This window comes from Mus caroli, chromosome 2 (genome assembly GCF_900094665.2).
Source record: "Mus caroli chromosome 2, CAROLI_EIJ_v1.1, whole genome shotgun sequence".
In the NCBI taxonomy this organism is placed as follows: domain Eukaryota; kingdom Metazoa; phylum Chordata; class Mammalia; order Rodentia; family Muridae; genus Mus; species Mus caroli.
In genome coordinates, this window is record NC_034571.1 from 122,923,380 (window position 1) to 122,951,356 (window position 27,977).

General features: G+C 46.5%; 1 protein-coding gene across 4 annotated transcripts in view; it reads left to right on the forward strand.

The window, feature by feature from the left end:
- Positions 1-12,581, forward strand: part of Tgm6 (transglutaminase 6) — a 40,931-nt gene extending 28,350 nt beyond the window's left edge. For all 4 annotated transcript variants that reach the window (XM_021155789.1, XM_021155788.1, XM_021155787.1 and 1 more), the window contains 8 exons: positions 193-370; positions 803-941; positions 2,213-2,316; positions 2,384-2,626; positions 3,963-4,304; positions 9,622-9,776; positions 10,024-10,157; positions 11,299-12,581. In XM_021155789.1, the coding sequence (XP_021011448.1) occupies positions 193-370; positions 803-941; positions 2,213-2,316; positions 2,384-2,626; positions 3,963-4,304; positions 9,622-9,776; positions 10,024-10,157; positions 11,299-11,452 (1,449 nt within the window). In that variant the 3' untranslated portion in view covers positions 11,453-12,581. The remainder of the gene's footprint in view (positions 1-192; positions 371-802; positions 942-2,212; positions 2,317-2,383; positions 2,627-3,962; positions 4,305-9,621; positions 9,777-10,023; positions 10,158-11,298) is intronic.
- The last annotated feature ends 15,396 nt before the right edge of the window (positions 12,582-27,977 follow it).

A 27,977-nucleotide genomic window follows, 5' to 3' on the forward strand; every position in this document is an offset into this window, starting at 1 on the left:
GCCTGGGGATGCCTGGGGATGCCTGCCTGGGGATGCCTGCCTGAGGATGCCTGCCTGGGGATGCCTGGGGATGCCTGCCTGGGGATGCCTGCCTGGGGATGCCTGCCTGGGGATGCCTGCCTGGGGATGCCTGCCTGGGGATACCTGCCTGGGGATGACTGGGGATGCCTGACTTAAACCTTCTCTGCTCAGGTGAACAGCAACAATGACCGAGGTGTGGTACAAGGCCAGTGGCAGGGCAAATATGGAGGTGGCACCAACCCACTGAACTGGCGTGGCAGTGTGGCCATCCTGCAGAAGTGGTTCAAGGGCAGGTACAAGCCAGTCAAATATGGCCAGTGCTGGGTCTTCGCTGGAGTCATGTGCACAGGTATGGAAGGAAAAGCTTCCTATCAGCACACATACACACCTTAAATTTGCATGGGTTTACATAGATTTGAATATTTTATAATCAGTTTTCATTGATGAAGAGGAAATAGAAATCTGGTTAAGGAAGAGAGAAACCAAACAGTTCGTTTATTTGGCATTTCGGTCTTTTGTTTGGCATAAATCCTCTCCCTGCCTCTGTCAGGGTGTCAAGGGTCAATCCCTGTGTTCCTCAGATTCCCTCAGAAAGGTACATAGCATTGTCCTGTGGACCCTGAGCCTGCCTACCAAGACAAGGGTGACAGTAGCATCCACGGAAGCCCTCTGAGAGAGTGCAGAGGACTTGGTGGTCCTGAGGGAGGACCTCCACAGTGGAGAGACTAGGGGCTGAGGCCAGACAGGCAGAGCAGCCTGCAGCAGGTTCTCCACTCCACAGTCCTCAGGTGCCTGGGGATCGCAACCAGGGTGGTGTCCAACTTCAACTCAGCCCACGACACGGATGGCAATCTGAGTGTGGACAAATATGTGGACTCTTACGGCCGAACACTGGAGGACCTGACAGAAGACAGCATGTGGTAGGTCCCAGGCCACTGAGAATTGGGACTGGGAGCTGCCTGGCCCAGGGTTAAGGGCTCAATCCCTTACTCCTGTCCTTACACAGACATTTCTTCCTGATGTTGTCACCTCCCTTTAGCTCCCAGACAGTTACCAATGTATTTTTCTGTGAGAATGGCCTTCCCAAGGGAGTTTCACTGCCCCTTAACCCCAGCTTAGCAAAGCAGGAGTCTGGTTTCCCTCTGATGTTGCTTCTGTGTGACCCTGTGCAAGTGACACCACCTCTCCTAATCTCATGACCTCACCGTGAACATAGGAAGATGAACATAGTCAAGATGGCCTCACCAGGGCCCACTCGGTGACTGCACAGCTGCACCCTACCCACCCTCCCACCTACCAGGCCCCAGATAAACACACTAAGAAATTCCTGTTTCCCAGCCTTTGTATATACTGTTCCCCCTACCCAGACGACTGTTCACTTCAGTCTTTCTCTGGCTAATTCATCTGCATATAGGCCTTGTGTTAGTTATCATTTACCTAGAGTAGGTTTCCAGCAGCCATTCTCTGGTACAAGCCCCTAATTTTCTGCACAGAGTTTATTATAACGTTTGAGGTTCCCTATCTGTTTCCTTCATTAAAATGGATGGACACACATATATACACAAGGCTATACACAGAGTTACACACATATTCACAAACAGAAAAACACACACATAAATACACAGAGATATACATATACACACATACATATGTGTAAACATGCAAAACAAAACATACAGCAACATACAAGTAGGAAGATGCATAAACATTAAAAAGTCACAAATATTCAAGGATACAAACACAAACACATATGCACATCCACATATACTTAGATGTACATACATATACTACACACATGTACACATATGTAAAGACACACAACACAATTGCTACTATGACATCCTACCTTTTAGCTTGGCATGGAAGCACATGATAGGTTGTGATTCTAGCACTCAAGGGGCTCAGCCTGGCCTACACAAGGAACTACAGACCAGCCTGGCCTACATTAGCCAGAGAGTGTGAGCCGCATGAGGCAAGATCTTTGACCTTACCCGCAGGTGTATTTCTTTCATTTTTGAAAGCAGGTTGTTCATATGTGGCACACATATATCCACACACAAATGTGACAGTGTCCATCAGAAGACCAGATGAATAAGCGGTTCATGAGGTGAAACTGGCCTACAATAGAGACTTCCCTTCTCAGGGCTTCTGTATGTTCATAGCTGCCTTCTTGCTCGTGTGTCTCTGGCAGGAACTTCCACGTCTGGAATGAGAGCTGGTTTGCACGACAGGACCTGGGCCCATCCTATGATGGCTGGCAGGTTCTGGATGCCACGCCCCAAGAGGAGAGCGAAGGTAGGGATCATCGGGTGGACCCAGCCCTGCTTGGCAGAACACTGCTCATGATATCCCTCCCGCCCAGGTATGTTCCAGTGTGGCCCTGCCTCAGTCACTGCCATCCGTGAGGGTGATGTGCATCTAGCCCATGATGGCCCCTTCGTCTTTGCCGAGGTCAATGCAGACTACATCACCTGGCTATGGCACGAGGACAAGAGGCGGGAGCGTGTATACTCGGACACCAAGAAGATTGGCAGGTGCATCAGTACCAAGGCCGTGGGGAGTGACTCTCGTGTGGACATTACAGGCCTCTACAAGTATCCAGAAGGTGAGGGCCTTTATCAGCCTCCCCATGGTGGTCTATGGGACACAGATAGTCCGTGGAAAGTCTGAGGCCAGATCCTCTCCAGATGTGAGGTTGGCGACAGTCGCTTTGGTTCAGCATCATTTGTGCTACCTTCCCCGCCTGCTGCGCCTCTCTTCTGGGTTAGGTTCCCATGTATGAGTTGTGTTTCCTCGAGGTATGTACAGAGAGTGATCTCAGGGACAGTAACAGGTGCTAGAGATGGCACAAGCAGGAGACAGAGACTAGGCCCGGTGACACTAGATTCTGTCACCTCTCAGGCCTCTACCACAGCCTAGGCCCTAGTTTATGGAAGAACCTGTGTTTGTTGGGGAACAAAAACAAGACAGATGGAGGTTTTTTCATTGCTGCCTCCAACACTGCACCCTGAAGGTCTCCTTTTCCCATAGGGAGGCAGACCCCTGGAAAGGGTGGTAATTTGGCCCATATGCCCAGCCATGTCTGCATGTTAAGACAAGCTCCCAAGTGATTAAGATCTGCTTCAAACTGGAATCAGTTTGTCTCTGCTGCTCCCTGAACACAAACCAGAGCAGTGACACTAGTAGGTTACAGGAAGGTGGGTGAGTCTGTTCCAGAGTCTCTTCGGAGCTGCTGTGTCCACAGAGCATGCCCTTCAAGTACTGCCCCTGCCCAGATAGTCTGAGGCCCCATATATCGAGTGAGACTGCCACGGGGTCACTGCCCTCTGTGGTAGGGAGCTCGATGTCTACCAACCATTCTGCTGTTGAAAACACCCCAAACCTCGGCTCCGTTCTCTCCAGCATCCATATCCCACAGACATCAGCATCACCTTGGTTACCATCTCTGCTGGGATCACCACCCTTTGTCCTCTTCCTGGTCCATCAGGGTAGGCTGGTGGGCAAGAAGAGCTCATCTGCCATCTGCACAGACTTTCTGGGATTCAAAATGTGGAACCCTGGGATTTATTTGTTTGTTTTTTATTACTTGTTTTTGTCCTGAGTTGGCCCTGGCCCAAAACCAGCATCCCATTATATGATGGCAGTAACAAGTCCTCTTGGCACCCAGCTGCCAGAGATGCTGAAAAATCTGATTTTGTGTGTGTCTGTGAAATTTCCTGATCTGATGTGATAACAACTACTGTGATGTATACTTAAATAGAGAAGCGAACATGGATGGACATTTGGCAAAGGGCTCCCTACGACTCTTGGGCTTCTGGTCTGAGCCCTCCGAGAGCTGTGGGAATTTAAGGTGGTGACAGTGGGTTTCCCAGAGCAACAGAGCCTGGACCTGGGTTGGAAAAGAGTGTACTGCCTATTCCTAATGTGACGGCGCCCTGCAGGGTCCCGGAAGGAGAGGCAGGTGTACAGCAAAGCTGTGAAGAAACTGCTCAGCGTGGAAGCCTGGGGGAGGAGGCGGCGGATCCGCAGGGCCAGCGTGCGCGGTGTCTGGCGCGAGGACCTCCTGGAACCGGTCACCAAACCCAGCATCACCGGCAAGTTCAAAGTGCTGGAGCCGCCGGTGCTCGGCCAGGACCTGAAGCTAGCTCTGTGCTTGACCAACCTCACCGCCAGGGCCCAGCGGGTCCGAGTCAATGTAAGTGGCGCCACCATCCTCTATACCCGCAAGCCTGTGGCAGAGATCCTGCGTGAATCCCACACCGTGAAGCTGGGGCCACTAGAAGGTAAGATCAGAGGGCTCTAGTGGGTTCTGACCAAATACCTCCTTTTCCAGATTGGCTGGGAGGTGAGCAGCAGTGAGGGGGGATTCCCAGATTTACATTCATCCCCAAGAAGGCCAGCCCTAAGCTTTATGGTCAGTGCTTGCCACTTGTACCCACTTTACAGATAGGAAAGCCAAAGGTCAGAGGAGGAAATCGTGGTCATGTGACTCACTGTATTATGATGGCAATATAAGTGACAGGTGGCAAACTGGCCTTGAGGGTGAGGTGACTTATACCCTAGTCATCACAACTAACGTGATTATTTACAGACCAAATAAGCACATGGAGGGAACATGTCACTGTGCCCAGGATATGCTCTGTGTCACTCTTCTAACATCCACAGGCATCCCAGGTACCAGCAATGGCCCCATCCTTTGGAGAAGTAAACCCACACTCAGAGTTCAAATTCTCACCCGGTACATGTGTGGCAAGCATGACCCAAACCCAGGCAGCCTGGCTTAGAGGCCCTCGGGGGACTGGGGGACTTGGGGGTTAGGGTTCCAGGCCCAGGACACAGCCAGGGCCCAGCACCTCAGCACTCAGCTGTTTGTCTGCAGGCAGCACCGTGGATGGCTCATCCCACGCTAGTGATGTTCTCTTGATGGGGCATTTGTCTAAGAGCCACACTTGACATTTCACTGCGAAATGCCATCATGGCCCTGGGCCTTCTGAAGATTTTTAATAATTTTAATTTTAACTGGCCTCATTGATTTTTTTCTTTTCTTTTGTTTTTATTTTTATACCTTTGGATTTTTTGTGTGTTTGTTTTTGTATTGGTTTTTGTTTGTTGTTGTTAATTGGACAGGGATGTTCTTCGTGAGCCTTGAACACCTCATTCTTCTTGTGTGGTTTGGATCCCATTTGCTTACTCTTCCATCCTTTCCCTAATTGCCTCTCTCCTCATGGTATCTGTCTCTACCTGACTCTTCACACATATGGTCCCTCTCTGTCTCCCTAGCTATACAGCACTGCTCTCTCCGTCTCTGGATGCCTCCCATTTCTGTCTCTGTCCCCACATCTTCCCTTAATATGTGCATTTTGTGTGTCTATGAGTATCATGTGTCAGTCCCTGTCTCTTCTCTCGCATGCTGTCTAAATTCTAAGGAAACAGCTATACACAGTTAATTACTGTCACCCCCTGGAGCAGCTCCTGGCCCACGAACCTTGTGGGCTTAGACGGGCATAAAAAGCCATGAAGGGTGCCACACAGCTTTAGCTCTAACTGTCATTTCTGTTCACAAAATCTAAATCACAAAATAACACTTTGTAATAGAATAAATTAGCATCTCCTGGCTTTTAGCATTTTTCATGTTCAAAATAATACATATTCATTAAAGAACTTAAAAAGCAAAAGAGAAAAATAGCCTCTTATCTCACCCCTACCTCCGGACTGCTGGCAGGTTCTCCTTCTAAATGTGCACTGCCTGTTTGCCTTTTGAAAAGCATAGCCCTAATTAAATATTGCCATGCTGTGCACCCTTCATATTAAATTATAGCTCGTTTTATAAGCTCTTCATAGATATCACTTTACTTGGTTTAAATTTTTAGATAGATTCAAGGTGTTTCCCCCTGACCAAAGAACCAGCACTAGGTTTGGTTGATAGTCAATACTGACATTTATTTATTTGTTTATTTATTTATTTATTTATTTATTTATTTATTTATTTATTTTAGCTTTAATGTTCATTGGTTTCTATTCTGATTAGTATTATTCCCTTTATCTTTCTTTTGTGCTGTTCTCTTTTTGTTATTTTGTCTTTTTTTTTTTTTTTTCCAGAGCTGAGGACCGAACCCAGGGCCTTGCGCTTGCTAGGCAAGCGCTCTACCACTGAGCTAAATCCCCAACCCCGCTGTTCTCTTTTTGTATGATTTCTTTGCTCTTTCTTTTGTTGGCTGGCTGGTTGCTTGGCTGGTTGGCTGGTAGGTTGGCTGGTAGGTTGGCTGGTAGGTTGGCTGGTAGGTAGGTTGGTTGGTTGGTTGGTTGGTTGGTTGGTTGGTTGGTTAGTTAGTTGACTGGCTGGTTGGTTGGTCGGTTGGTTAATTGGCTGGCTGGCTAGCTGGCTGGTTGCTTGGCTGGTTGGCTGGTAGGTAGGTAGGTTGGTTGGTTGGTTAGTTGATTGGCTGGTTGGTTGGTCGGTTGATTAATTTTCTGGCTGGCTGGCTGGCTGGCTGGCTGGCTGGCTGGCTGGCTGGCTGGCTGGCTGTTTGGCTGCTTGGTCCCTTGGTTGCTTGGTTGTTGTAATGCTACAGATTGAATGTGGGGCTTTTTGCTTTGCAGAAACTTCACTCTGAGCACCATCCCTGCCCCTCCACTCTTTCATTTTATTTTGAGATAGAGTATCACTGGTTTGCTCAGGCTAGCCTTGAGTGAACCTATAGGCCTAACAGGATTTTGAACTTGTGGTCCTCCTACTTCAGCCCACCAAGCAGCTAAGATTACAGACCCATACCATCAGGCCCAGCTCTTTTTATTCCTTTTCTTTTTTTCCTAGCAAAAATTAGCTTTAATTTTTCTTGTTTCCTATGGACACTTAGATTAATTTTAAATCTGCCCCTTTTAATGACTGAATAATAAAAACACTCTCCTCAGCACTACTTTTGACATTCCTCACAAAGTATTTTCATTTTCATTTTGTTCAAAATATTTAAAATATATATCTTGATATTTTTTCCTTTGGCCAGTGTTCTTTTAGAAGAGTACTGAGCTAGGCATGGTGGAGCAAACATATAATTCTAGTGGTCAGGAGGCTTAAGCAGGAAGAGCATAAATAAGTTCAAAGCCAGCCTGAGTTAAATAGCAAGACTTTTTTTAAGTAGTAAATCCTTTATTCTCTTAGCATTTTAGATTTTCCAGTTCTCTTTGTTGTTGTTTTCTGTTAGATTTCCCATGATCTGAGGGCACACACTGCATTTTCTCTATTTTATACAGTTATTAATGTTATTGATGGCAAAGAATATGATCGTCTCTGTGAATGTTCTATGTGAGCTTGAGAAAAAAGTGTATCTGCTGTGTTGGATGAATATTCAATAACTGTCTATGACTTCCAGCTGACTGAGGTGCTGTGGAGAACCACGACTTAGGGGGAAAACCTCAGCATTTCTTAACTGTGAGTGGAGTCCATGACTTAGGGGGGCTGCACACTGTGAGGGACCACCTTCCTTGGGAGTCTGGACTGGTGCCAATGTTCTGCCCAAACACATCACTGGTGGCATATGTTTTTTCTCCAATATGGAGCTCAGGGATTTGCATTCCAGTGAGTTTCCAGTTGATTCTGATAATGCTGGTCCCAGGATCACTCTTGGAGAGCCATGACCTATGACTGAAATAAGTAATGATAAATGTAAAGTATTTGGCATAATGCCTACTATCTAGTGAACATATGTTCATTAGATGTTACTGTGATTAAGTTGGACATAATAGCTATAACATCTTTACAGGGTCGGTTCTAAGGATTGTATTAGTTTATCCCTGAAAGTGCTTCCAGGCCCCAGTACATCTTGGTCAAATAAAAATTTGTTTTCAGAAGTATTATTGTTGTTGTACTAAAGATTCTTCTAGTAGTGACCCAGTGAATTAAGGTAGCCCAGAAAACATGTGTTTTTGTGTAGCTCAGAGTTATCTACAATAGTGTGCTTTCTGTTTTAATGAGTGAATTTATTAAGTAAGCAATAGAGAGGAGAGAGAGAAACAGAGACAGAGACAGAACTGGACATTCAAAAAATCCCAGCAAAGGAGCTGGAGAGATGGCTCAGCAGTTAAGACCAGTGGCTGCTCTCCCTGAGGACCCAGGTTCCATTTCCAGTACCCACATGGTAGCTCATACTGGTCTGTAGCTCAGGGGATCTGATGCCATCTGTCCTCAGCCAGCACCAGGCATGCAAGTGGTGCAAACACCCATAAATATTACACAGTAAATAAAACTTGAAAAAATGTTTTAAACATTCAGCAGAAATCAGCTGGCCAAGCCCCTTTAAGGCGGCCAGCTAGAATACCCAGTCAAGAGAGTCTAGAGCAGAGTAGTGTCCCCTCTGGTGAGGGGTCCAAGGGCAAGAACAAATAGCAGCAGATAGAGACACCATCACCAACTCTGCAGCTCCCAGCATCCAGCAGAAACCAACTGGGGAAGCTGAGGCTACAAGAGGAGTGCCCAACTGAACTTTCTTTCCATGGCTGAGTGTCCCATGATTGAACGTGTGGCTTCTCTTTCCCACTTCAGGCTCCTTCAGATTGCATGATAAACAATGGAAATTGTCTGTTGGAAATGGTTTGCCTTCTAACTCTTCTCAAAGACACAGTGTCTCTTGGGCTATTTTGCTGTTCTCTCTGCTCCCTGTCACAGAGTAGGGATCGGTCCACCCATCCCCAGACCTTGAAGGGCACTTTGAGACAAACATGTTTGAGTTTGAAATGGGGAAGGGGACAAACAAGTTTCAAGAGCCAGCTTCTTAGTGAGCTGTCAAGCAACACATGACAATTTATCAAAATAATGTACCTTGTAATATATATACATATATATATATATATATATATATATATATATATATATATATATATCAACCTCCTGGCATATAGGAGCAACATGCTATATGCAAAGCTCTGGGCTAGTGGGAACATGTCAGGATCTTCCCTAGGTAAAAGCTCCAATGCTTCTGGGGCCAGCCATAAAGGAAAAATAGAGCAGCTGGGCTGTATATGTAAGCATGTGTGCACACACATGAGATATATAGTGGTCAAGATAATCCAAATAGAACCAAGAGCTGGCTACGATGTATAGTGAGCTGAACAAGAAGAGGATGCCTAAGGTGTGTGTGGTTGGTGAAGGAGAGAGACAGAAGATCCAGACCATGGAAATTAAAGTTTGAGAGGATTGGCAAGGAAGATCAGTGATGTCTGTCCACAGCTGGTGGGGCTGACTAAAGCCAACCATTCATGGTCAAGCAATATTTGAAGACATTACAAGGGTGCTGTCCCTCATGAGCTTGGAAGCTGAAGGCCATTGTTTGATCTTGATCTTCTCTGGACCTGTTACATAAGAAGCATTCAATAAAGAGTAAATAAATTCCAAGTGGGATGGAGAGATGGTGTATCAAGCATTTCCATCTTGGATAAATATGAAGTTTGTGCAGATGTCTGGGTACTCTTTGAGAGACTCATGGTACTGACTGGCCTGGATTTGAATCCAGTTGAATGTGGGGTCTTTCTTGCTGTGTGCCTTTAGGTAAGTCAATACCTTCTCAGAGCCTTGAGTTTAGCACCCTCAACTGCTCTACCTTTCAGAGAAGAAGATCCCAGTCACAATATCTTACTCTCAGTACAAAGGAGACCTGACAGAAGACAAGAAGATCCTGTTGGCTGCCATGTGCCTTGTCAATAAGGGTGAGAAGCTCCTGGTGGAGAAGGACATTACCCTGGAGGACTTCATCACCATCAAGGTAACTCCTATTCACATCTAACACCCTGTTGCTGGCAGAACTGGTGGAGGGCATCCAAACCTGGGGTCTGAGCCTTGGGCACCAGCTTCATTTTTCAAGGGTCGGGATGATTGTGGCAGTCTAACAGGGTGTGCGGATGCAGAGGTGGATATGGCTAAACCCACATTCTCTGGTCCAGCCAGAATCCATGGGCTACAGGGGGGTGGGAATGAGGATGCTGGGTAATTTGTGGGTGCTGCTTCTCCAGGTGCTGGGGCCAGCAGTGGTAGGAGTGACAGTCACTGTGGAAGTCTTGGTGATCAACCCCCTCTCGGAGAGTGTGAAGGACTGTGTGCTGATGGTAGAGGGCAGTGGCCTTCTCCAAGGACAGCTAAGTATTGAGTAAGTGATGGGCTGTTGGTTTACAGGGCTAGGCCAGGCCAAGAAAAAGGTACTAAGAAGATAGCAGGAGGGACTCTGGGCTTCAGGGACACACCTACTGCCAACATCAGCCTTTGGCCATGTCACCCTTACTTCACTTACATAGCAGGTCTGTCCTTCATGCGTACAACTACTGTTTCCAGCCTTTACCCACTTACTTCATGTTTGCTTGCTGCCTTTGTCTGTTTTCTTTATTTATATATAAGGGCATTGTGCCTGCATGTATGACTATGTGCCATGTTTGTGCCTAGTCTCCAGAGAGTCCAGAAGAAAGAATCAGGATCCCATTGATCTGGAATTCCATTTTGTTGTGAGCAGTCACATCAGTGCTGGGAATCAAGCCCATGTTCTCTAGAAAGCAGCTGGTGCTCTTAGACTCTGAGCCAAATCTGCATTTCCCACTGCTGTCCTTTATTGATTCATTACCCACTCTCTAATTCATATTTTCACTCCTTAGTTATACATTTCCTCAGCTCAGTTTTAACAGGTCCATCCATCTAGCCAACCATTGTTAAATTTGCTCCTTCATTGATCTACACATTCATTTATGCATTCATTTACTCCACTCATACAGCCCTTGGTCATATTGATCTGTGCTCTGAGTGATATGGACTTGTTAAGGGCACTAAGATAGCTGTTCCCATGAGAAGAGCATGAGGGGTGAGTCTCATGGTCTCTTCACCTTGGGTGAAGTTGGGATGGGGTGAAGGAGAAGTTCTAGTGTCACTGACATTTGGGCTGGTCCCTAAATGATAATGTGAGGAGATTTTCTGGCTTGGAGAAGGAAGACAGGGTTCCCAGGCTACGCAAAGGGAAGGCCTCCTTAATAAGAGCATCCTGGTTCTGGGCCCCTGTTGTGTTGGGAAAAGTAAGGGTGGCAAGATGGAAGAAATGTTACAGCTAAAGCCGAGGAGGGAGGTGAGAGGTGTGCTCAGGGCCAGTGAGGGAGGACACTAAGGTGGCTGTGGGGGAGGAGTGTGCATGATAAATGGAGGGTAAAGCTGGAAGTGTTGATTCTAGGGATCTGGGGTACACAGCCTGACAAGTTAGACTCAGGGAAAGAGGACTGACTGATGCCCTTTTCCCCTGCTCTTGTCTTCAGGGTGCCCAGCTTGCAGCCTCAGGAGAAGGCCTTGATTCAATTCAACATAACCCCTTCCAAGAGTGGTCCCAGGCAGCTGCAGGTGGACCTTGTCAGCTCACAGTTCCCAGACATCAAGGGCTTTGTGATCATCCACGTGGCTACAGCCAAGTGATGGGCCACGAGGAACTGGGGAGGACTTTGTCCATCTGTCTGTTTCTCCCATATAAGAGACAGGGGTCTCAGGTTGGTCCTGCTTCTGTCTTTGGCCTCCATGAGCTTAGGCAAGGTCCTTCCCAGTGCATTGATGAAGGTGCTGAACTCAGTAACCCTTCACCCTCAAGACAAGTGACTGATGTAAGAGCAGGGGACCCTCCAACTCTTGTCTCCCTTCTGCTGGGAGAGTGGCATGTCCCAGATTTCTGAGAGCCCTGGCCCAAGACCTCGGCCAGCTCAGCCCAGGTAACTCACCGTTTCTTGCTTTTCTATCATCTCTTCAAATGTCCTGACCACATTTGGACCCAAGAATTCTCCAAGCCAGAGCATCCCCATTATAGAGGAGCCTTTCTGAAGCCATAAGACAAAGCAGAAGCAAGGTTGAGAATCAAGTGATTCACCCAAGTGGTCCCCCAAACTCATGTTCTTTAAAAAGCACTGGATTTTAAGCAACAGGAGATTCCTCCCTATGTGGAAACACTGACTCTGGATTTGGGTGGTGGAGCTAAAACTGCCTGAGAACAGCTGAAGAAGACAAAGGAGTTCTCCCCCAAACTGGGCAGCATGGATAGACTCCAGCTCTGGCCATCCTGGAGTTCACAGGACTGCCCCAGATCACTCAGCCACTCCTTCTTGGAACTAGAATGGCTTGCACTGGGCCGATCCTACACTTGGAGTCAAAGCAGGACATGGATGCCTGGAATCAGGACCAGAGTGGACACAACAAGGCCGTGAAGAATATGCCACTAGATATGAAATTCAGCACTGAAATTTCTAGACAGGCATTAAAATTAAGCTACAGTTTAAGAACATTGAACAACACAAGAGGTGCATCTGCAACTCAGTGCCTCTTGGATACAAATGACGGTGAGGGAACTGCAGAGATGGCTCAGCAGTTAAGAGTACTTTCTGGTCTTCTAGAGGGGTTGAGTTTGGTTCCCAGCACCGGTGTCAGACAGCTCACATCCTATAACTCCAACTCCAGGGCTCCAACACTTTTGGTCTCTGTGGGCACCCACACTTACCTGCTGCACATACACCCTCCTCCCAAACACATGCAATTAAAATAAAATAAATCCTTTTTTAAATACAGATGAGAATAATTTACGTTGAAAGTCAAGCAGACACATGGTATTTGCTCCTGATTCTTGTGGTACCTCCTGATTCTTGTGGTACCTCCTGATTCTTGTGGTACCTCCTGATTCTTGTGGTACCTCCACACAGGTACTTCTCTGACAACTCTACAAAATGTAAGATGAGACTTAGAAACCAGACGAGTAGATGTTTCAATAAGCTTGAAACAAGAGAATTGCCACGAGTTCAAGGCCCAACCTGGCCTACATAATGGGTTCCAGGCCAAACTGAGCCACAATATGTTGACTGATGGGCAACTTGGGGTCCATACTGGTAGAGGTCAAGGGAGCAGGAGTGAACAGGGAACAGCCTAGCCCTGCTGAAGGCTCTGTGACTGCCCAGGGCAGGGGGTGGGGGGAGCACACACAGCCCTGGAAGTAAACTCAGCAGAACAGTGCTTGTATTCCAAAGACCGCCTGCCAGGTAGCTGTTTCCCATGTGACTCTCTTCCCTTGGTGCTTTCCAGCTGACCTGAGATAGAGCTTTAATGGGCCAAAGCGGCCCCTCAAGATGTTCTAGCCCTGGACTGGCCACGCTAAGACTTTACATGAGACTCAGGCTTTCTGCTTCCTTTAAGTCACTCCATCCCCTGAAGATCTTCTCCTTCCACACACCCAAGCCCCCTCCCTTCTGAAAGCTTTACTGCAGAGGTGGCTAAGCCAATGTCAAGGCCCAGACTAAGTTTTTTAGGCTTTACAAGCCAAGAGGCCTCTGTTGGAGCTCTTCAACTTTGATTCAAAAGCATTGAAGTTGACATAGTGCACAAACATAATCATAACAAACATTTAAAACAGGCTGCACTCGGGAGAGTGGGCCCTGCACCTTGCCTAGACAGGATGGGAGAGTAGGCCCTGGTGGCAGGGGCACAGATAAGCCAGCCCCAAGGGCATGAGATTGGGAGAGCTGGCCCTGCCACTCACCTGCTGTGAGGTGTCATGGTGGGGAGAACACTGCCCTCTCCCTGCCCACCTGAGGCTGATAGGAGAGCTGGGCCCAGGTCAGGGTATGAGAATATGAGGGCTAGCCTCACCCCTCTCCAGCTGCAGCACTCCAGAGAACAGACCTTGCTTCAGACTCCAGAGCGCAGACTGGGCAGCAAGAACAGTAGAGCTGTCTCTGGTCACATGGGTGCTGCTGAGCCAGCCTCAAGGACAGGAGAGCTGACCCTGCCCCTTTCTGGCTGCAGCATTGGGTGAGCTGGCCAGGAAAGTGCTTGGAGACCTTGCCTTGGTGGTGCTGGTGTGGGAGAGAGGGTGACTGACCAACTCAGCTACCACCCAGGCCCAGATCCAGGGCTTTGAGTTGGCCCACCTCAGCATCTACCTCATCTATGAACTGCTGGAGCACGTGACAGGACTGGTCCAGCTGATCCAAAGCTGCAGGATCTCCATGACACAGGGCAACATCAGGAGATCTGAGAGAAATCCCAGAGAGGATCCAGTATTGATAGCAGAAGCCAGAGGCCTTGAACCAGACCAATGAATGACTCATTGCAGTGAACATTTGCAAGTAAAGATATATGGACAAAATGGTATATGTGGCCACACTATGACACACTACAGCTTCTACAATGAGATTTTTTTATGCTTTGTTTTGTTTGTTGTTCTTTATTTTCTTTTTGAGGGGAGGTTTCAAGAGCAGGGGGAGAGTATGAAGGGACCAGGAGATGAGTGGGTGGGACTGGGGTACATGAAGTGAAACTCACAAAGAATCAATACAAAATTAGAAAGGAAAAAAAAAAAAAACCCAGCCTGCTGGTCAAGTCTACCCAAGGTTAGAGTTGGCTAAGCCTTCCACAGAACAGCAAGTTAATTCAAATGCTAGGATCCGGCTCAAACCAGGGCTAAGGTTAATAAACTCCCAGCTTGTGTAAGTGATTCTAAATTGAACCATGATTCAATCTTGGTCTGGATCATAGCCCTAATATTAAACCAAATCCTAACCCTTGTTCCCAAACCAAGCCCTGGCTAGAACCAAACTGAATCCATATTAACACTGCCCCCTTGGACCAACTCTCCATAGACAACTCTGATGCCAGATTATATATAGTTCCCACTTCACACAAGGATCTGATTCTAACCTCTTGATTGAATCCTGATCCTAGACTGAGCCCTAGACTCAGTGAGATCTGGTTCTGGGCTTTGAGCTGTTCTCTCCAAATCAGAGCTTCAAACTGGGACCCACGCCTGCTGTCCCAGTCATTGGGTGTCTTGGCTGTCTTCCTGGACCAAGTCTCTAAGCATTACCTTCCTTTCTCTTGAAGGACATGGGGCAGAAATACTGAAGGAACATGCTGCTTCCCCTGCCTGCCGCCATCCTTCTCATTGAGAGAAGCCATGTCTGCAGTGTAGTCCTCACAGAGTGGCTTAGTCAGGGCTTCTATTGCTGTGATAAACACCATGAGCAAAGTGACATGGGGACCAAGTGTTTATTTCAGGCCACAGTTCCACATCGCGGCCCATCAGAGAGGAAAGTCAAAGCTGAAATTGAAAGAGAACAAGAACCTGGGGGTAGGAAATAAAGCAGAGAACGTGAAGGAGTGCTGCTTACTCGCTCTCACGGCTTGCTCAGCCCAGGACCACTGGCCCATGGATGGCACTGTCTACAGTGAGCTGAGCTCTTCCACATCAATCATCAATCAAGGGAATGTCCCACAGACTCCTCCCAGAGCAGTCTGATGGAGGCAACTCCTCACGACTCTCTCTTCCAGGTATATCTAGGATTACAGTAAACCAACCAGCATACAGAACATCTCAGCAGGCCTGTCTCTTCTGTCAGATGGATCCCCTTCTCTGATATATGTCCCCAAAGAGAGAGAAAGTATAAAAATACCAGCCCTGGGCAGGAAGTCACCTGCCACTCAGTGCAAGGGACACCCCTCCACAGCAGGAGTCACTGCACAGCAGTGGAAGAGTTCTCCTGGATCTTCAACAAGTCATCCTCCAGCTCAGCTGCTGGGGTTGAGCTTCCCAGGAAGCCACCCAAAGGCGGAGTTTAGCATACAAGATGCTGAGATCCTGACTAAGGAGTAGCCTGGGGTCCAACACATGGCCAGGGTTGGGAGAGCTAGGCTGAGCAGATGGAGGAGTTAAACCCTGATGGAGGTCCTGTGACATCCCTGGGTAATAGCTCCCTATGCCTCACCTCAGGTAGCTCCAGAGCTGGAATGGCTGTAGGAATGACCAGGTTGACTGGCAGGGCTGTGCTCCTCTGCTGGACTCCATCACTGATTTGTCTAGAAACATGGTGCTGAGCAGGAGAGAGCTCTACAAATGGGATGTCCCTAAATAGACAACTGCATCAACTGTCAGTGCTACCTACCGGCAAGCAATCAGCCCCACTGAAAGGGGTCTAGGCTGTATCCGGTCCCCACACTGCATGCTATGTAAATCAAAGGACAAGACAGTGGCGTATGTCCCTCATACACTCTCTAGCCAGTGGAGACAGGTGTCCAATCAGGACATTTTCCACAGTATGGCACACAAAGTGAGAAGTAAAAGTTAATGCATAAACAAATCACTGAGTAAATCAACTAATTGAATTTAGTGCTGAATGTCGAAAAGAGGACAACAGTGACAGCCTCTCTCTGACTGTGACAGCCCTATTTTTAGAGAGAAGAGCCAGAGAAAGACGCTCTGAGAAAGCTGGGGTCTCAATTATGATAAAAGTAGTGATTGAACTAGTGCACATGCTGGGAGCAACTTCAGGATCCTTACAAATGTTCATCCTTCCTGCACAGCAGCTCTATAGAGAAGGCCCTATTGTTCTCTCTTTACAAATGAGGAGAGACAAAGTCAGGTAGAAAACGGCTGTCACTTGCACAGAATCACACAGCACCTATGATAGCTAATGCTGTGTTTTAAATTTAAATTACTGTATTTAAGAGATCCATAAAACAAAAATGCCTCTACCTGTAAGCCCCACGTGCCAAGGACAAATGACTTCCTAGAGTGCTGGGGGCTGTTGTTCATGTAAGATAACAAGCCAGTGTTTTGCTTCTATCAACAAGCTTGGTTGCCCCCAAGGCACAGGATGTATGCTTCATCACACGTGGGCAAGATGTCAGGATGAGTGCTTGTCTCTGATTTCACAAAGGCAGAAAGTATTAAGCCTAGTGAGTTTTGCCTTTATAACCCTGACTAATGTATTCCGGCATCATATTCTGAGCATGTGTTTCAGGTATGAACCCAGCCAGTATCCATGGTCCTGGCCGTATTTAATAAAGCCTCTTATTTGTTAAACAATTTATTAATTGTCAGATTAGTGAATCTCTGAGCAACCCCAGACCCATAACACATCTAAAAAGCAGTCTGCGGTACCAGAAGGTTGCTTCACGTGAAGAGCCAGCTGTACAAAGATCTAGGAAACCCTGTTCCAGGCAGAGGAAAGGTTAGGGTTTGCCTTAGTTTCCGGTTATGATAACAAAAATACCAGAGATAACCAATACAGAGAGAGAGAAAGGGAGAGGGAGAGGAGAGGGAGAGGGAGATTTGAGGCTGGACAGATAACTCAGTGGTTAAGCTCAGTCTGCTTATCACCTAGAGGGTCTTGGTACGATTCCCAGCACCTACACAGTGGCTTACAAGTAACTGTAACTCCAGTTCCAAAGGATCAATACTTTCCTGTGACTTCCACAAGGAATAGGCATGCACATGGTACACAGGCATACATGCAGTCAAAACCCCCATACACATAAGACAAAGAACAGGAGACACTTATCTTGCTGGTGTTTTTGGTGATTTCCCTTCATGCTCATTTGGCCTCACTGATCTTGGGCCCATGCCAAGCCAGTACATCATGGGAGGGAGCCCATGGAGGAGCAAAATTCCTTATCCGTGGTGCCCAGAAAGTAGAAAGGTGGTAAGAAGAGAGACCAGGGTCTCATCCACTTTGAAGGTCTTCCAGATTTCCAACAAAACCCCACACCTTAAAAGCTCTAGTACCCCCAATGATGTTGTGGCAGGCTCACACAGGGCTCTCTGGATAGCAAGGACATTTCCCCCAGAATGACTCTATCATCCAATCCTTAATTAATAACCAGTTTCCTTTTACAGACAAACTGTTATCTGCCTACCCACCAGATACACAATTAACATGATATTTTCTTCCTCAGCCATCCAAAGCAGACCAAGATGTGCTCCTAAGCAAACCATTGCAGGTGTAATGTTTGCTATCCACTCTATGCAGACATCCCCTGCTGGGGTTCCGCTCCTCTGTTAGAATTACTCCTACAGGTCTATCTCCACATAGTGCCTGCTGCCACAGATCCACCTGAGACAGTGCCATCTCCTGAGACCTACAGACAACAAATCCACCTTCCTCCAAAAACCTCATTTGACTGAAGACTCCCGAGACACACACTGAACCCCACAAAGGACAGATTTGGGACCTTCCAGCTACAGATAAACTCTCTTGCCAAAGCCAAATGGCTGCTGAACTTTGGGGAAAGTTACATGATAGTGAGGAAACCATAATGTCTATCTAGATTAATTAATTGCTGTTCAAAATGGATGTTATTACCCTCAAATTGTACTAGCCATGGAACAACTGATTGATTGTTGCCTTCTCAACTCACTCTCTTGCCTTCTCAACCCTTACCCTTAACCCTCCTTACTACTCTGGCTTTGTTCTGCTACTTCTCTAGGCTGTATGTTTTCTTCTGATACTTCCACCCACTCTAAATTTTCACAACAAATGACACAGTCACACAGTGACACCCCCCCCTTTTCTTATAAAAGCAGACAGGGGAGATGTGGGGCATTGGGCTATACACAGACAGCCTGGTTTCCAGTTGAGGCTAGATGTTGAACCCCAGGACCCGGTGGTGATAATTCACCTACATGGGATGGAAGGAGTTCTCTCATGTCTCCTGGGACCCTGGCTCCTGTTGAAGTTACCACCCCCTCAGCCCCCCCCCCACAAGAGAACATGGTTAGTAGTCACATAGGCAATGTCCCAAGCTTCTGACCTTCAGGCTAAACTCCTCTCCAGTTACCTAGCAACAGTACAATAAAGTAGCCCACTATAAGAGAGGCTGTTTGGCCCCTCCTCACTCTCTCACTCCTCTCCTCTCCTCTCTTGCTCTTATTCTCTTTTCTCCTCTTCTCTCCTCTCCTCTCTCTGCTCTCTTTGTCTTCTCCTCTCCTCTCTCCTCTTTTCCGCTCTCTCCCTCTTATTCTCTAGCCTTTCTTCTCTCTCTCTCTCTCTCTCTCTCTCTCTCTCTCTCTCTCTCTCTCTCTCCTTTCCCTCTTTCTCTCCCCTTGGCCATGGCTAGTCTCTCTCTCTCTTTTCTACCTTCTCTCTTTCCCCCTGCCTTTCAATAACAAAGCTCTAAAACCATAAACAGTCTCTGCTCATCAAGGCCCACTGCGCACTCTCACCTGTATGGGAACCTCTCTCCCTCGGCCCTCTCCGCCATAACCCCAGGGCTACAGGGTGTTGTCCTGGGGCTCCTTGGTTTCAGGGGCTGCCCCTTGTCCACCCTCCCCCTATCGAATGGGGTCAGTGGCTTAGATGCCCAACTGGGGCTGAGTGGAAAGCATCCGGCAGCCCTCCCACGTCTGCCTGCCCAGAGCACAGGAGGAACTCTGGCCGGACATGGACTTCCTCCCTCCCCCCTCTTTCCCCAGCCCCCTTTTTAGTTCCCACACTTAACAGCCCCACCCTCTCCCCCAGGCTGAGAACCACTAAGCCTTCTATAGTGGGACCCAGTATAGCCCAGGAGGAGTGTCCTGACCCAGATAGCCATGTGCCAGAACTTGGCCCTTAGAGATTAGAATGGAGGAAATGTGCAAAGGGTGTTAGAGGTGTTGCCAGTGATGGCAGAACCCTCACTAATGTCCCAGCTAAGTGACTTCTGCCATGACACATTTGCTGTCTTCAAAGCAACCCATAATTTAAGGCTTAAAGTCATGACCAAGAGCTCATACATCTGCAATCTGGATGGAGCTTGGAGGGGAGAGCTGCTCTCTGCTCAGCTCAGCTCAACAACCACTGGAGCAGGGCAGATGATCCCCACCCGCCACCCCCAGCTGAACACACCCACGATCCCTCCGCACGTCCAGGGCTTCCTCACCATACGACAACTGGTTACCCAAAGGCAGTCTTTCAAGAGGATGCCCTCTTCCTCAGTCAACACTTTTGTCCCGCCTGATAAGATAAAGCCCACCCACATTGAGGAGGGCCATCTATTTTACTTAGTCTACTGACTCAAACCTCACCAGAGGCATCCAGAATGCTTGTTCAAATTTCTAGGCACTCCAAGACCCAGTCAAGTTAAACCTGAACCACCACAGTGCTGCAGTTGGCTGCCAGCTATGTGGACCTGTAGAAGCCATGTTAGGCAGACAGACTCTTAGGCTTTGGAAAGCTGCCTCTGCACCAGCAGAGACACAAAAGGCTAGGCGTTGAACAGTGTAACAACAGCACTCCATGCTTCCTACATGCCAACTAGACAAGCCACACTCTTATTTCTGTTCTACATCCTGTGGGTGTTGTTGGCCAGACTCCCACAGGGTAAGAGGTTCCCAGTGGAGGAGCACCCAATGAATTCAGGTTGCCTAGGCCCAGAACCCATGCACATCACCAAAGGGTTCATATCTGTCTCTTCATGGATATCTATGGAGTGAGTTCTCCTGGTTGCGGAGGCTGGGTGGACATGCCAGCCTACGGGCACATGTGTGGGGCAGGTTGCTGATATCACATGTGACACTTGACGACTGCAATGGCTGTGACTTTGTTTTTCTTCTTCCTACAGGATTCATATTTTTAGGGACAGGTGAAAGTGTTTAATTTAGGTCAGTGGAGCACTTCTCAAATTTAAAGTTATCAACAATGGAGCCCCAAGAATCCCTCAGACTTTAAGGTGCTTCTGGAAGAGTTTAGGTTCCAAACTCCTGCTCTACTAGGACAGAGTTAAGGGATACAGCCCAGTCTGCAGTGTCCCCTGCTCACTCTCCCCCAGGAAAAGTCAGGCAAGGAGCCTATGGGAATGGTTGCAGTCTGCAAGCTGTGTGAGCCAAGAGATGTTATATTTAGGACTCTTGAGTGTACTGTGTTTTTTCCATTGCCACATGTCTGAGCTAGTCCAATGGCAGTGGCGCGGTGCTGCATTTCCATCTACATTTGTGTCCAGAATGGCTGAAAGCAAGGAAAGCTGTGTGCTATCATTACTGTTGCTCTGCTTCGTACTGGGGTCCTAGTGCGGTGAAGCAGGAAAGCACAGCAGCTACCCAAAGCTGGAGTCAATGGATACAGGATCAAAAATATAAAAGCAAAAAGATGGAAACCAGCTGCCCATAGAGGATTCTCAAGTGCTCCAACATAGGCCTTGGATATGGGGAGCCAGCTTGCCCAGCATGGCACTAAAGCTCAGGACTGGGCACTGCCCAGGAAAGACTAGGAATTCCTGAACAATCACTCCACTTCTAGCTGACCTTGCAGCTGTGCACAAGCAGAAAGTAGGGGCTAATGACAAGTAGCAAACTTCCTGCCAAAGAATGAAGGTGTGCCTCAGCACACAGAGGACCACGATAAAGCCTGGGAGTTTCCCATTCAAGGCACTTACCAGCTAATACAGCAAGCTTCCAGGATGTACACATGGCTCTACAGAATAGGTCAAGAAAGTCACTAACAACAAAAACCCACAGCGGTATACACTGGGAAGACGGGAGCTTACTCCAGATTCACCATTATATATTAGCCAAAAGTCTGGGCCAGGGGTAAGGAGGGAGCCAACACAGAAGTAACAGAATATGGCACATGTCTAAAACACAATCCTCAGAAACAAATTCCCCCTGAGGAAGTCCAGACATCAAGGTCATACAAAATCTGCTGTCTTGAATATGTTCCACCGAACTAAAAGACGACAGAAAGCTCACTCAGTGGAACATGAACACCAAGAAGCACGAGCCTGTAACACCGATTCTAGGGCAGCAGCTCCCTGGGGTTTGTGGCCAGACTGGGCAAATGGGTGAGCTCCAGGTTCAGAGAGAGACCTGACTGAAAGGCAAGATGAAGAATGGTTGAGGATCACACCCAAGCATGGGCTTACACACACACACACACACACACAGAGCATATACCATGTACACACAGAAGAAATATATAGAAAGCTAGATGACAATGAAAACAGTATCTTAAGATAAAGACTAACACTAAGGGGAAGATACTAGAAGTCAACAGGAATTCTGGGGTTGAAACGTATTAAACATAAAGAATGCTTTGCTCTAGGTGCTCAGCAGTAGATCTGAGCTGCAGAAGAAAGAGCCAGGGACTCTGGGTCTTTGTCTCCTGTGAGCATACTGGGAGGTGGAGGGGATGAATTCTCAGGCCTAGCCAGAGCCCTAGAAAAAGTCTCAACTTCACACATACAGCCCTCCATTGTATATAGCAGTGAATTAGTTAAACTGCTTTGACTCAGTGCTGCACCCACCCAAGAGCTTTCTGGATTTATGAATGAAACACACACAAACACACACACACACACACACACACACACTCAGGCGCATGCCAGCTAATTTTGATATGCCTTGACTAGTTCAATGGCTGAGCACTAACTTTCCCAAAGCTAGCAAACACTCCCCTCTGGTATTCCTGAGTTAGCATCTTTTAAAATCTATATTTCCTCTCTGCTACCCGAGACCCTAGGGGCCACTTTCCCAGATTCTTACATGCTAGTGAGACTTTAAGTTTCATCCTTCTGCTTCCCCATTATGGTGATTCTCTGTCTCTCCTCTCTCTTCCCTGGCCCACGCAATCTAAAAGTCCTGCCTCTGTCTCCCTGCCCAGCCATTGGCTGTACAGCAATTCTTTATTACCAATCAAAGCCAGCTGGGGGCAGGGTCCCTCAGGACCAGGACGTGGCTTTGGGAACTAAGAGAAAGCATTGGAACCAATTCCCAACTATTGTAATTCTGTTTATTTAATGTGAAATGGTGCTCACACAAAAATCTGCATGTGGATGCTTGCAGCAGCTTTATTCATAATAACTCCAAACTAGAATAACAATCTACATGTCCATCCTTCAAGTATTTAAGTATGTGGTAAGTATATAAACTACTTGTAGTGTCCCCACACTGTGGAATACTACTCAGCCTTGAAAAGGAACTGTTGACATCAATAACACCTAAAAGAATGCCATAGAATTATGTTAATTTTTGTTTTAAAAGGCAGTCTTAGAGCTGAGGCTGTCATTCAGTTGACAGAGTACTTACCTAGCATGCACAAATCCCTGTGTCTACTCTCTAGCCCTGCATATGCTGAATGTGGTGATACATGCTTGTAATCCTAGCATTTGGAAAATGGCAGCTACATGGTCATGCTTGGCTACATATCGAGTTCAAGGCCACCTGGAGGATTTGAGAGCCTGCCTAAAACAATTCTAAAGAGTTATGTCCTTCCTGATACCATTTAAAACAGTCTTAAGATGAGAAAATAACAAGAATGGAAACAGATTCCAGTTGCCCAGCATCTACGACATAGAGGGAGGAGTGTGTGTGGCTATAAAGGAGCCTCCTAGAACTATTCTTTCATGACCACATCAAACAGAAATCTTAGCTGTAATATAGGCCTACATCGTTAAGATGTTACCACTGGGCCAAGCTGTGTACAGGATACAGGGGATCTCCCTGTACTGTTTTGTTTTGTTTTGTTTTGTTTTGTTTTGTTTTGTTTTGTTTTGTTTTGTTTTGTTTTGTTTCAGCTGCATGTGAATATACTGTCATTTCAAAACAACAATCTTACTTTTAAAAAGTAATTGGGATTTATTTTACTGCCCAGCATGATCTAACCTCAAGAATGTCCCATGTGTGTTTTTGAAGAATGTGTGAGCGCTGTGGTTGAATCCTACAGTTTTGACAGATCAACACATTCATAATAACTGAAGTCTGTGTCTGCTAAATCTAAAATCTTGAGCCACTAAAAGACTTGTGTATTGATTGCTGCCAATCAGTTTTCTGTTGCTCTGACAAAAATGCCGGAGATGATAACTTATATAGGCAAGCGTATAACTGAAGAGAGCCAGTAAATCCCACATCCTTTGCTAGGTCAGGCAAGCATATAACTGAAGAGAGCCAGTAAATCCCACATCCTTTGCTAGGTCTCAAGAACACATTAAAAGCTCAGGCTGTTTCCAAGCTGACATCATCCTTCCTTCTTACTTTCAAGACCTCACATTACTGAAGGAGGAATAGCCAACTGGTATACCAAGAGACTCAAGGCTGCTCACAGCCTCACAGCCTTATCGAGCTCTCTGGGCTAAAGAATGCATCCCTGCAGTAGAGCTGGATGAAGCTCCCTTTATCCCCAGTATAAACAAGCATTTCTTTGGCTTTCATCTTCCAGCTCTTTGAGATTGCTGACTGGTCTATCTAGTTGTCCCAGCTAGTATGGAAACCTTAGACTAGCTGTGACACGGGCTTCTCTAGTTTTATCTTACCAGCTCTGAACATGCCATGTACTGTGTATCCTGTTCTCCTCACAGCTGATGCTCAGGCTACACAGGAGACCTCAGTTCTAGCCCAAGCCACCCTTCATTTTCATTGTTTTTACTAAAGTCAAACAGGAATCCTTAAATGAATGCTCCCCGGTCTAGTATGTGGAATGTAGGTCAATGCCCCCTCGAGTTGTTTTGCAGTCACAACCCAAGCAACTCCCTGCAAAAATATCACCAGATGATGATGCTCTTGACCTGACTCATTTTTAAATCTGTCTAGAACTATTCATTAGTAAACTCCAACGCTGCTTCAATTTGTTTCAGAAGTTGAAAAGACATTTAATGCCCTAACCTCCAAAGCAGAGACATGCAGCTGTGGTTATTTGCCCTGGTGACTGTGCCGCTGATGGAGGCTGAGAGCTGCTGTCAACACTTCAGACAGGATCACACACTAGACTAGGAGCAGGTCAAAATTTGAAATCCAAAGCGTCATTTTTACCAAACACACGGTTTTTATACAATAGAAAAAAAAATTCAATCTATTTTAATTTGAAAACCCTATATCTATCCAAAACTGAATCTCAGATTTGTCCCTGTCCCAACTAAATACAAATGGAAACTCTGTTCTTCCATCCATCTGCTAAGGTGAAAAGCCTTGAGTTTATACTGTCCCTATTTTTTCTTCACCTCAATAATTCCAACCATAAATGCTAAGCATTTACCTTCACAGACAAGCAGACCCTGCTCACATCATCACCACCTCCACTGGGACCCATGCCATCATCTTGCTAGGAATTTTGCAGGGACCTTGTCAATGGACCTTCCTGTGTCTCTCAGCCTCCCCCATCCCTTCTCAAGATGCTCTATCTCACAGGTACCCATCCCACTCCCAGTGAAAGCAAGTACCACTCTTGGTTCCCTGGCTCCTCTGACTTCAACTGTGGTTATCATTTTACTCCTGCATCAGCCATGTGTCCTCGGGACACAGGAGCTATGTGGTGATTTGTTAGTAAGAAATAGCACCAGCGAAGAGCGAAAGTGCAGATTTCTAGAGCAGCTATTGTGTCTATGGCTAAGACAGTGTCCAAGGAAGGGCATATTCCCCTGTGCACCATCACCACCAAGCCTGAGAGCCAGGCCAGGCTTGACAAGGAGGCTGTGGCTTAGTATAGAAGCCACTGGGCATCTCATTATCAGAACTTGCTACACATCTGCCAGAGGAAAGCACTGCTGAGGAACCTCCTCCCTCAGACCCCATGACACCACCCCCCAAGTGTGCCAGAGGAAGCTGCCTAGTGCTGGTGCCCGCTGTGCATCACAAAAGCCCCTCTTCCTGCCAAGTTTGGTGCCAGAGAAATCACCCAGGCTGCAAAGGGACAAAGTCTCTTCTGACAATGTCTCTCCAGCACCCTCTACTGACAAACCTAAAAACTGTCTTGAGAAGAAAAAAGGGGAGTGGATTTGGAGCTGACAGGAAACCTTCCAGCTGTTCTATACAGCAAGACCAGAGCCTCTGTATTGAGTGAAAGCTCTCTAGCTTCCTCCCGTTTCCAGTCGACCATAAAGAAGCAGAACAGTATCCCAGACAGTCCATCTCCTCCAGTGTTTACCATGACTCAGCATCGCTCATTTGCATATCCATTCACTTTCCACTAAAATGCAGGCTCCTCCGGGACAGGAGCTTGTTCTGTTCTGTTCATTCTTGTGGACACAGCAGAGTTGCCCAGAAAAGAATGGTGTCTAGCACACAGTAGGTGCTCAATAAATATACATGCACTGCTTTACATTAGGAGCACATAGCAAGAGCAGACAAATACGAGCCACTATCATCTGGACAGCAACACACTTCCCATGATGACGCTCCTCTTTAGATTGCCCCCAAGATCTCTTGGCTGTCTTGCTCTTCAATCCCTATAGGGCTTATGTACACACAGAAATTTATTCATGTCAGAAATATGCAGCACTCAGGATGCTGGAACAGGAAGATGAGCTTGAGGCCACCCTGACACCCTCTCTCTCTCTCCCTCCCCCTCTCCCGCTCTCCCCCGCCACACACACACACACACACACACACACACACACACACACACACACACACACGAACCGGGACTCAGATCAAGAATAAAGAATCACCAGCCCCCTGCAAGTGCTGTATCATTATCCAGTCCGGCTCCTCCATCACAGAAGTTAGTTCTTATACATTGTTCATGTTTTGAGTTTGAACTTTGACATTTGTTACTTGACAACTTGTAGAGAAGATTCAAACTGCCATGTGTTGCTGCAGACGCACGGTGTAAGATGCTCCACTGTACAAATATACAAGTTGTCTAACTTAATGTTGATATGTATTTAGGTAGTGTCCAATTTGTGAATACAGCTTTGCATATATTCTCATGTCTGTCTTTTTGAGACTATGTCAACATTTTTCTATCGGGCATATATTTTAGTATGAAAATGCTAAATCATAGAATATGTGTATGCTCAAATTTACTAAAATATCCCCACCTAAAACTGACTCTTAGTCTGTTAGTCTGACCCACTCTGTAAGTAAAGCAACGCTTACAGCCCTTAATAAGGAATTCTGGCAATGGGCTTGTTTTTCTTTTGATGCCCTGCTAAACATTGGTTTATTAAACAGAAACAAAGATATAACATACACAAGAGTAAACAACTCCATAGTGAAGTCTAAAGCTACAGATCTGACTCCTAAGGCAATGGAAAAAAATGTTACAAGGAAAGTGGAGGGAAAAAAAGACAAAGAGAGAAATGGAGACAGACGCAAACCCCAAGTGCTGGCATCCAGGCGGTCCAAGTCTTCTTCACAGAGCGGTGTGATGCTGCCTCCTGGTGGATCTGGACTTTCCAAGTTCATCATTTTAAATGCATCTGATTCTCAAAACTTGGTAATGTACATATTTAAAAGGCTCCAAACGATATTCAATGTAAATTTTCCCTTTCATTTTGTTCCTCTCAAAGCAGGCTCTTCCCTAAGCAACTCTTTCCTGAGATAGATTACTGGTAGGTGCGCCTGGACTCAGCAATTTCCTTATTTCTAATACCAAACTTTAAATCAGAAATACTGCTAATAATTTGGAAAAGCCAAAGAAAAGTATTTCCATATAATCTAAGTCATGACTATCTGATTTGTGGTTATTAAAAAGAAATCAAGAATATGAATTCCCAGTGTTCCCACTCCTGAGTCTACCCAGTGGCAATCATTAGAAAGACTTGTCAACATGGGTGATTATCTCCGCAAACCTTTCCTCAACACAATCGACATTAATTTCATAGTGCAAAGGAACAATACATATATAATTTTGCATACCAACTTTCAACTGCCATAGTAGACTTTTTCCTTGGTAATTGCCAATTTCTAAAGGAGGACCTAGTAAATTGTCAGTTGTGTCTAACAAACATGTAACAGGGCAAATGGACTCACTTTCAAGGTAATTAACTTTAATCAACTTTCTTGATAATTAAAATGTTTATATCCTTTGACTCAAATTCCATTTAATTAGCTAAATACAGAGTATATTTATGCAAGATTCAGCCGTCTCATTGTTAGTGAAAAAAATAAGTTAACTGTCCAGTCACAGAGAACTGGTGGTACTTCGCTCATCATGTTTATATATAAAGATCTGAGATGTTTTTGACAGCACAAGCCTGTAATTCCGGCTACTCGGGAATTGGCAAGTGGGGGCTAAACTTAAGGTCTGTCTGAATTTAAGTAAATTCAAAGCTAAAGTGGGCAACTTAGACACTGTCTCAAAATAAAGAGGGCTGAGGACATGGCTTCAGCAGTAGAGCAATTACCAACTGTGGCCAAGGTCCTCAGGTTCCATCTCCAAGACTATAACAAAGAGAAGCTCTTTCTGGGCTAAGATGGTTCAACAGGTAAAAGTGCTTGCCAGATGAC